General features: G+C 46.4%; 1 protein-coding gene across 1 annotated transcript; it reads left to right on the top strand.

The window, feature by feature from the left end:
- The first annotated feature begins 315 nt into the window (after positions 1-315).
- On the top strand, positions 316-6,221 carry LOC123150498 (protein-tyrosine-phosphatase IBR5). The gene is made up of 5 exons (XM_044570339.1): positions 316-765; positions 4,498-4,597; positions 4,847-4,904; positions 5,000-5,106; positions 5,623-6,221. Exons 1-5 carry the CDS (start codon positions 517-519, stop codon positions 5,904-5,906), a joined length of 798 nt encoding a protein of 265 aa, XP_044426274.1. The 5' UTR covers positions 316-516; the 3' UTR covers positions 5,907-6,221.
- The last annotated feature ends 4,643 nt before the right edge of the window (positions 6,222-10,864 follow it).

Raw genomic sequence — 10,864 nt, 5'->3', positions numbered from 1 at the left:
GCATGAGCTCGACGCCGCGTACTAGTTCACTGCATCGCCGAATCTAGCTGAGAGGAAACATACGATTCAACATTCAACCGTTCCTAACGGACCTGGCTGCCGTGCAGGTCAAACGGTAAATGCAAGCTATCAAATGGGCATTTTGCATCACACGGACCTGGTTAGCCTGTATGCGTGACAGAGATGACCGGTCACCGTCGGCGCAGCGCTTACCGAAACCTGGAACAACTTCGACGCGACCTCCGCCCTTGATCCTCAGGAATGATCCAGGTTCCTCCGTCACCTCGCCACGCCACCTCGCTTTGACCCGTCTGTTTCCGTGGGCGCCCGCCCGCCCAACCGATCCGATCTACTACTACTAAACAAAATCCACAAAAGATCTTGCAGAAATTAAAAATAGGAAACGGAAACGCCCCCCTCTCTCTCTTCCAGCTCCTCCTCCACGCCACCCCGATTCGATCACTCCCCGAGCAGAATCCCCCCGATTCGATCACCGGCGAGGAGAGGAGGGAGGGGATGAGGAAGCGGGAGCGGGAGAACCCGTGCGGGATCTGCGGGCACTACCACAAGTACGAGGAGGGGGAGCCGTGCGGGGTGTGCGGCCACCGCCCGCCGGCGCTGGGGCCCGCCGGGGCGGCGGCCGCGCCGCGGCAGGAGTCGGCGTTCCCCTCGGAGATACTCAAGGACTTCCTCTTCCTCGGCAGCTACGACAACGCCTCCCGCTCCGAGCTCCTCAAGACCATCGGCATCTCCCACATCCTCAACGTACGCGATCTTCTGCTTATTAAGCTTATTACATGGATGGATGGATGCATGGCTTTCCATTTCCTGCGCTGGGCCGTGCGGTTGGGTTTGGGAATGGTAGATTCCTGCTTCTTTCCGATCGGGTTTGGTTGCTCCGGACCTGATTCGCGATGTAGGACTTTCGCAACAATATAGGATTATAGCGTGAGGAATTGATTGGATGTTCGTTTTGTCAAAAGCTTTTCCACAGTAAACTGATAGTGATGCCGTGACAATATGGGGGCAACGTTTAGTGTTCCAGCTATTTAGGGCAGCTCCAACGCGCCGACACAAACGGACGCTGGTTTTGTCTGCTTTTTGTCCATTTGGGTCGGCGTCCGCACCGTCAGTGTTTGGGTGGTCAGTGCGCCCAACAGGCCGACACATTTTCGTTCGCGCGGCCGGTATGAGGCCATATTTTTGCACTGTTTTTACATATCAAAAACATTGCCCAAAGCTTGCATAATTCATAACCAAATAAAATTATCATAGTCTTACAACCAAATAAAAATCTCATAGTTTACAAACCAAATGATATTTAAATTGTCACAAATACATTTGAAAGAAAAGAGCCGATACATCTATTGATTGCCAAGGTGAGCCCACATATGCTCAACCAAATCATCTTGTTGTAGTTGAATGTGAGTTGCCTAATCACACATTTCATGATGAAATTGGGTGAACTGTGCAAACGTTTCCGCTCCTCCATGATCAGGCACAACATTTTCACCCTCCCTGGTCGAAGATTTCATCCTCCCGCTCATCCTCTATGATCATGTTGTGGATGATCACAAAAGCAGTCATCACCTCCCACAACTTCTTGGTGCTCCAAGTTCTAGCAGGATACCGAACGATGCCCCATCGAGATTGAAGAACACCAAAAGCACACTCCACATCCTTCCTAGCACTCTCTTATTCTTGGGAAAACCTTGCCTCTTCTTTCCTATTGGGTTGGGGATTGTCCTCACAAGAGTAGTCCAATGAGGATAGATACCATCAGCTAGGTAGTATCCTTTGTTGTAGTGGTGGCCATTGATCTCAACATTGACCTCTGGGCAGTTGCCTTCTGCAAGCCTTCCGAACACCAGAGAACGCTGAAGCATGTTGATGCTATTGTGAGAGCTGGCCATGCCGAAAAAAGAGTACCAAATCCAAAGATCTTGTGAAGCCACGGCCTCAAGGATGACAATGCAAGCTTTCACATGGCCCCTATACTACCCCTGTCAAGCAGATGGATAGTTCTTCCACTTCCAGTGCATATAATCTATGCTACCAAGCATCCCTGGAAAGCCTCTATCTGCATTGATCGCCAACAACCAGGCTGTATCTGCATCAGTTGGCTATCTCAAGTACTTCGGGCCAAACACTGCTACCAAAGCCTTGCAGAACTTGTACATGGATTCTAGGCACATGGACTCACTCATGCGGACATACTCATCAATAAGATCACCGGGTATTCTGTATGCAAGCATCTGAATAGCTGCAATGCATTTTTGATAAGAGGAGAAGCCAACTTTTCCCAGGGCATTCCCCTTGCATATGAAATGATCATCGTACGCCACCACCCCCTTCTGAATACAATCGAACACATGTAGCCATCCGGAAGTGGCGCTGGAATAGCTTGTGTTTGAAGAGCGGGGAAGAGGACGTGACCTAGTCTTCCCAGAGAGAGGCAATGGCCGCTCTCTCTGTGTCGATTCAACACCGGACAATGGCCTGGGATCAAGCCCCTAAACATCAGTCGCTTCCTAGCAATGTGGTCATGGACGACCAAAGTAGCAACCACAAACTCCTCATCGTCCGAATCGCAAATGAAGTTGTTGAAAAAGTATTCATCGCCACTATCCATCTGTACCTTGTGGGTGAAACATAGAACACCTTGCGGGCGTGGTTGAAGAAGCCGGTCGGTGAAGAGCCCCGCGCCTCTCCCAAACCCGGCAGTAGGCCTGTCGGCATGGAGGCGACCGTGGCGGCGAACGCCGAGTGAGGACGCCGGACTTGGAGTGTTGCCGGCGGCGGTGGAGGCGAGGGGGGTGGCGTGGTTGAGGGGGTGCTACGACGGCGGCGAAAACAGGCCACCAATGCCGGCAAGAGCGTCCGTCGGGTGCGGTGTGCTGCTGCGGGAGGTTAGTGGGTGCGGGCGTCGGCCTGGGCAGCGTCCAACTGGCCGGAACTGGGCGACGGCGACGAGGGCGGGGTGGCCGGGTGTCTTGGCTGTGGATGGGAGAGGGGGAGAATGGCCAATGTGCCATCGACTGACGGGCTAGGAGGAGGACAAGGACGGGCATCGCGCCCGTCCATGCCTTGTCTGCGCCGACGCAAACCTGGCCCAAATTTGAGCCTGAAATGGGTCGCGCCCGGACAAAAAGCAGACGCTCGCCCGTTTGTGTCGGCGCGTTGGGCCATGGTTTGTGTCCGTTTCGATCCAAACGGACGCGTGCGAACCAGAATGCGTCAGCGCGTTGGAGTTGCTTAGTTTCTCCAGCTTGTATTGTTGAAGGTGATGGGAGGCAAATGTTTGGAAATGTTCATGTGTTGCTTCCTCTGCTTATACAGTCTACATAGTCCATCACAGGTGTGCTGCATGGAGTTTAGTTGGATCTGTGAATTTCAGGGGTGCATATTTCCAATGTTTCTGTGAGACTTCCTGTAGTTTAAACTTGGCGCTCTAGAGCCCATAGTTCATTAAGGCAACAGCTGCTGCCCTGTACACGAACGACTAAAGACGCTGAGGGGTTTGTCGGATTGCGATGGTGAGGTAAGATGAAATGAAACAGGCAGATGAGAGAGAAAGTGACAATATAATGTTTGGCAGAGAGAGCATTGAGAGCGGGAGATATTTCTTTTTGTATCTCCTCTTTTTAGGATCCACATGAAGGTGTATTTGGGTGAGTATGCAGACCATAATTTCAAACAATACTCCTTTTTTATGAGCCATGTGAATATTTGGGTGGGTATGCATACCGTAATTTCAAATAATAATAGAGGTGTCCAAGATACCTAATTTTTTTTACAAAAACAACCCGCCTTACCCTGTGTGGTCGCCTTCGCCATGTGGCGCATACATTGGCCGTGCGGAAGGGCGACTGAACTGGCAGGGGGTGATATAGTTGTGGAGATTTTGAATCGGAGGAGGTGGAGGATACAAGAGGAAGAGAATGGGTGAGGACAGAGAGGGAGGTGGAGGAGCATTGTATATCCTGCGATTCTGTTTTTAGATAGCGTCTTTAGCCATGATTTCTTTGCTCACGTTATATATGTGTGGTTTGTGAACATGCCAGGTTAATAAGTACTGGAATGGTAACTTGTGATTGTGATAGACACTACAGTTGGATTGAATAGTTGGAGGCCTTGGTTGTTTAGTTGTACATCGATGTCTTACTGAGATTTGTCAATAGGTCAATGATAAGTTGATAACTAGGCAAATGCGGACCAGCTAGCTGATATGTTACCTTGGACTGGTCCTCCATCGCTTAGATGTGTCATCTGAAACATTGCAAATATTCGTGTTCTGTTTGAAGAAGGAATGATATCTTACCAGCTCTTTGCCTGGCTGTGTCACTGGCGGACTGTGCAGTGGTAAAACCCTTACTAACTGACTTTGCCTGATCCTCTTTTGTTTAAACATGTGTCACATGTCATTCTGAAACTTCTCAAATATTCTTGCTCTGTTTGAAACTGAAATGATATTTTACAATGCTCTCTACCTGACAGACTGTACCCTTATGCCAAAACCTTTACCGGAACTCTTTTACTTATCACTGCCTTCAAGACGACAAGACTTTGCAGTTTGATGATGCAATCCAATTCCTAGGTATGGTGCTGTTCTTCTAGTCACCAGCCTACAACAAATAGGCACAAATGATGCTTACCATTTCCATTGTTCCATCCTGCAAGCTTGGCATTTGTTTTTTGTGGCAGACATTCACTTTCTTTTAGCATAAAACATTCTTCACTCTCAATCTCCCAGTCTGCCTAGCATCCCATATTTAACATAGGTTTATCTGGTGCTCAGTCAATAAGTACATCCTATGCGTACTCATTTTGTTCTTTTCAACTTCAGAACAATGCGAGAGGGATAAAGCACGAGTGCTAGTCCATTGCATGTCAGGGAAAAGTAGGTGTGTACGTATAACATTAGTTCTCTTTAGCAGTCATTGTTTTTGACATTGTTAGGACATCTTTGATTAATGCATTCAAAATTCACATTGATCAGGTCAGCTGCATTTGTTGTAGCCTTCTTGATGAAGTCCAGAGGCTGGCGACTTGCACAATGTTTTCAGTGGGTGAAAGAACGGAGGCCACAAGTGCAACTGGCTGATGGTAACTTTTATAATTTACACTTGTACAAAACTTCTGCTGACATTCAAGATGAATTATTATGAGAAACTAGAAGAAAATAAGGTTGAATTGTATGCTGTAATTGTTCTTCTCTGATTCCAATATCTGAATTGGAGAACTTAAATCTTCATTGCTGTATTACACCCTAGTTGGTAACATCAAATTAAAAAAAGCATGGTAGCAAATAGCGTGAAAATTATGAGGGAGGCTGGAATTATGTTTACCTGACGTGTGCATATTTCAAAGGTTTGATATGGCCAAGACACAGTGAGCACCGATTTCTTCTGATCAGTTTCCACTCATTGAAAGCATGAAAAGGCAAGAAGTAAACAATTAAGCTATCATGTATAAAGAACTCTATAGTTGTTAGTTGAGCTACTACAAAAGCTTGCATTTTGAAAATGAAATCACACTGTAGTGCATTTGGATTATGTACTAGTTGTATGAAATTCATGGTGGGCTAAAGAAAGTTATTTACGTTTTTCTTTCTTTCTACAGCGGCACAGCAGCAGTTGATTGAGTATGAGCAGAAGCTTTTCAGTTGCAATGTTGCTCCAACGGATTCATTCCCTTCTCTTGGATTTGGTTTTCCGAAGCCGTCTGGTGATGTCCAGGTGCCTATCTTTAACCAGCAGGCTCCAGGGTCCATCTTTGAGCGGGTCAGCCCGAATAACATCCCGAGTAATTTCACATTTGGGGCCACCGAAGCTAAGCTCCCGGATGGCAGTAACTTCGGTGTGGTCAACTTGGCTGGGACTGATAGCATGATGGACAGCTCCTAGGTTACTACTATTGCAATGCTATAAACGGATCAGCTGCCCATTTAGTCAGATTTCTTGGAACATTTTGAATTTCTGGGAAGGAAGGTTGCATTCTTTGTACGAGGCTTCTTACAATATGTGCAAGCATTTTGGCCGTTGTGATGTTCTGCAGTTTAACATGCACGTGCGCTTTTGTTCAACTTTGTAGAGTAATTCAGGTGAACTGAAATTACGCTAGAAAGTTTGAGTAGAAGTATCATATGTGGCTGTTAAATTGTACAGATTCGTGTGTCAAGAAAGTACAGCTCAAAATCTATACATGTTGCCCTAAACTTATTTTTTGATCGCACGGAGAATGCATATACATGTATTTCGTGCACGCCGCTACCTGGAAGAAAAATGGATTTTGAACATACGGAACAGCGTGAGCGTGTTGCAGAGATGGGATGAATCCGTTCCATGCTAGCGGCTAGCCAGAGCATCTCCAGACGCCGTACAGAGGATTGAATGTTACTCCCTCGTCCCATAATGTAAGAACGTCTTAATTATGTTCCTCCATCTTATAATGCAAGACGTCTCATGATAGAATGTTTTACATTATGAAACAGATAATGTAAGACAGGATTGAATGTTACTCTGTCCGTCTCATAATGTAAGAATGTCTTACATTATGTTCCTTCATCTTATAATGCAAGAAGTCCCGTGATATAAGAACATTTTACATTATGAAACGGATAATATAAGACGTTCTATAATGTAAGATCATTCTCGTCCCATAATGTAAGAACGTCTTACGTTGGGATGAAGGGAGTAGCATTTTAAGATCCTACATGTAGCTTGCCAGCAAGATAAACATAATGCAACGCATCAAATCGAATTTTGTCTTTAAAAGAGTGTACTTTCAACTTTGTTGAAAAATCATTTTTTTATGTTTGACCATATTTATATAATAATACATCAGAAGTTACGTCATCAAATTAGTAGCATTAGATTAATGACAATATATATTTTCTTAATATATCTATTTGGTTTCACAAATATTGATATATTTTTGCATAAACTCGGTCAAACTTTGAGATAGTTTGACTCTCCAATAAAGTTAGAAGTACACTATTTTAAAGACGGATGGAGTATGTATATATAAGTTCAAGATTTGTTTATAAAAATCTTCGAAGTCGCATGTATCTAACTAAAATCATGCAGGTAAGACATAGTACTTTGTAGGGTTTCTCGTCATGCATAGGCGATGCCGAGATTTGGTGTGGGGTTCTTCGTATCGATTCAATGACAACGACTGCGGCTCAAGGGAGCTGGTCCTGAGGGGCAGCTCACAAAGACTTCCCGACTGTCATCAATAAGGCCAGGCCGACTCTCGTATGAGAGGGCAACAGCAGGCATCGACTGTTCATTTTGGCAGTGACAGTGGTAGTTCGGTGGTCCAGGACCTCAATGTAATTTTTATTATATTTGAGATGTTTTATACTTATTATGAACATTTATAATAGATAGGATCCTTACAAAAATAAAAGAAAAAAATGATGGGGATGGTTAGAGTATCTATCTCTACTATCTAAAAAAGATTTTGATTTCCTATTTAAGCCACTCACGAAGTCACGATTAGCTTCCCACCTTCATCCAATACTTCCTCCTCCATTTTTGATTTTTTTCTTACACCTTTGGTTTTTTCCCATTGGTTTTCATTGAAAACTGCACACGTCTTATTACCGAATGGAAAGATGTCGTCCTTGATAAGTCAAAAAACATTGAATTTTCTAAGGATGTGTTGATTCAATTGGTAGGCAACATCCATTTTTTTACGTAACCATGTTAATTACGTATAAAATGTTTGTGTCTCCGTTGCAACTCACAAGCAATTGTCTATATTGTTCGATATCTCTACTCCTAATGGACGAATTGGTTGAATAGTCCCCCCCCACTTTCAACCGGTTTATTTTCAACCGGTTTTTCTTCGTCCCACCTCCCACCAGCCCCTCCCACCGGTTTTTCTCTTTTCTCGTCTGACCGGCAATACCCAACATATTTATGGTAATCAATCATAATTAATCCACATATAGTAATAAATCAATCCAGGTATGGTAAGGTCATAATTCAGGAAATTTTGAATATGACAATTATATGGTAATAAATTTAAATTACCCCAAAGGCTATCAATCCAGATATGGTAAGGCCATAACTCGGGAAATATCGAATATGATAATAAATTTAAATTACCACCAGGTATGATAAGACTATCCACGTATAGTAATAAATCATAATTAATCCACGTATAGTAATAAATCAATCCAGGTATGGTAAGGTCATAACTCAGGAAATTTTGAATATGGTAATAAATTTAAATTACCCCAAAGGCTATCATTCCAGGTATGGTAAGGCCATAAATCGGGAAATATCGAATATGGTAATAAATTTAAATTACCCCAAAGGCTACCAATCCAGGTATGGTAAGGCCATAACTCGGGAAATATCGAATATGGTAATAAATTTAAATTACCACTAGGTATGGTAAGGCTATCCACGTATAGTAATAAATCATATAGTAATAAATCATAATTAATCCACATATAGTAATAAATCAGTCCAGGTATGGTAAGGTCATAACTCAGGAAATTTTGAATATGGTAATTATATGGTAATAAATTTAAATTATCCAAAGGCTATCAATCCAGGTATGGTAAGGCCATAACTCGGAAAATATCGAATATGGTAATAAATTTAAATTACCACCAGGTATGGTAAGGCTATCGATCCAGGTATGGCACGCCCTCACCTGATCACCTATCACAATCTCCAGCCCCACGCACGCACCAAGGAACCCACCCGGCACCAAACGCAGCTCCTCTCGACCCCCTCGAGTAAACGCCGCCACCGTCGTGCGATCTTCCTGACACAGACGCCGTCGCCGCCTCCTTCCCACCTACGGCGTCCCCCACGTCCATGGTGACGGCGCTCGCGTCCTACACTGACCCTCCGCCTCATATAGGTTGGTCGTTGATGGAGTGGGATGTGCCGCTGCGGTTTGGGGAGGCGCAATCATGATCTGGTTGGGATCTCAGTGTGGACTCGTTCTCTATGATGAAGGATGGCGCTGCCTCCCTGGCAAATGGGATCGGAGGAAGGGGCTCTACGTCGTGAATGTCGGCGAGGCAGCGGCCGAAGGCGAGCCCGACGGTGAGCACGCGTGTTCGTCCCATGAAATAGGCGGCCACGGAGGGCGGATCTGAGGCCACCCCAATCGCCGGTGGCCCTTCCTCCCATCGCTCATCGCCTCCATTCTCTCTCTCCTCTAAATCTTTGTCGCCCCTGCCTGATTCTAGCCGACGCCATCCGGCTCTCGCATCAACCACCACCAGCACGGCTGCGGACGAGGCGCAACCGCAGACGCCGCCGCCGCCATCCTCATCCACCTCCTCCACCATCCTTCCCAGCCGTCGTCGGGGGCACCCGCCATCTGCGCTCTAGCCCACCCGCTCCCTCCTATCCCCTCCCCCTGCCTGCCAGCCCCGTGATCCATCCCACAGATGGCAGGTGCTACAGCGACCTCCTCCCCAGCGGATCCGGCCTCCTCCGATGGAGATCCATCCTGGGCACCGCCTTATTCTCATGCGTGCACGTCTATATCAACGTCTCATTCCACCTCACCTCACCTGAGCCTTTACCTTCCCACCTCTGCTTCAGATCCACATCACTTTTCAAGGTATGTGCTTGATTGTTCCGAACTGGATCGATGGATTATGCAAGGTACTTTGGTTGTCGTCATTGACGGCAACTGTCACGCCATGCTACCATCGGAGGGGTCCCTCATCGATGATGTGACGCCCCCGATTCAATCGTACACTAATCATGCACGCAAATGTGTACGATCAAGATCAGGGACTCACGGGAAGATATCACAACACAACTCTACAAATAAAATAAGTCATACAAGCATCATAATACAAGCCAGGGGCCTCGAGGGCTCGAATACAAGTGCTCGATCATAGACGAGTCAGCGGAAGCAACAATATCTGAGTACAGACATAAGTTAAACAAGTTTGCCTTAAGAAGGCTAGCACAAACTGGGATACAGATCGAAAGAGGCGCAGGCCTCCTGCCTGGGATCCTCCTAAACTACTCCAGGTCGTCGTCAGCGGGCAGTACGTAGTAGTAGGCACCTCCAGTGTAGTAGGGGTCGTCGTCGACGGTGGCGTCTGGCTCCTGGACTCCAGCATCTGGTTGCGACAACCAGGAAGAGAGGAAGGGGAAAAGGGGGGAGAAAGCAACCGTGAGTACTCATCCAAAGTACTCGCAAGCAAGGAACTACACTACATATGCATGGGTATATGTGTAAGGAGGCCATATCAGTGGACTGAACTGCAGAATGCCAGAATAAGAGGGGGATAACTAATCCTGTCGAAGACTACGCTTCTGGTCACCTTCGTCTTGCATCAAGTATAAGAGAGTAGATTGAAGTCCTCCAAGTAGCATCTCCAAGTAACATCTCATAGCATAATCCTACCCGGCGATCCCCTCCTCATATCCCTGAGGTAGAGCGACCACCGGTTGTATCTGGCCCTTGGAAGGGTGTGTTTTATTAAGTGTCCGGTTCTAGTTGTCATAAGGTCAAGGTACAACTCCAAGTCGTCCTGTTACCGAAGATCACGGCTATTCGAATAGATTAAACTTCCCTGCAGGGGTGCACCACATAGCCCAACACGCTCGATCCCATTTGGCCGGACACACTTTCCTGGGTCATGCCCGGCCTCGGAAGATCAACACGTCGCAGCCCCACCTAGGCAAAACAGAGAGGCCAGCACGCCGGTCTAAACCTAAGCGCACAGGGGTCTGGGCCCATCGCCCATAGCACACCTGCACGTTGCGTACGCGGCCGAAAGCAGAACTAGCCCCCTTAATACAAGAGCAGGCTTACGTTCCAATCCGGCGCGCGCCGCTCCGTCGCTGACGTCTGAAGTGCTTCGGCT

The sequence above is a fragment of the Triticum aestivum genome, chromosome 7A (genome assembly GCF_018294505.1).
Source record: "Triticum aestivum cultivar Chinese Spring chromosome 7A, IWGSC CS RefSeq v2.1, whole genome shotgun sequence".
Lineage (NCBI taxonomy): Eukaryota > Viridiplantae > Streptophyta > Magnoliopsida > Poales > Poaceae > Triticum > Triticum aestivum.
Note: the sequence above shows the minus strand (reverse complement) of the source record. Positions and strands in the feature narration are given on the sequence as shown.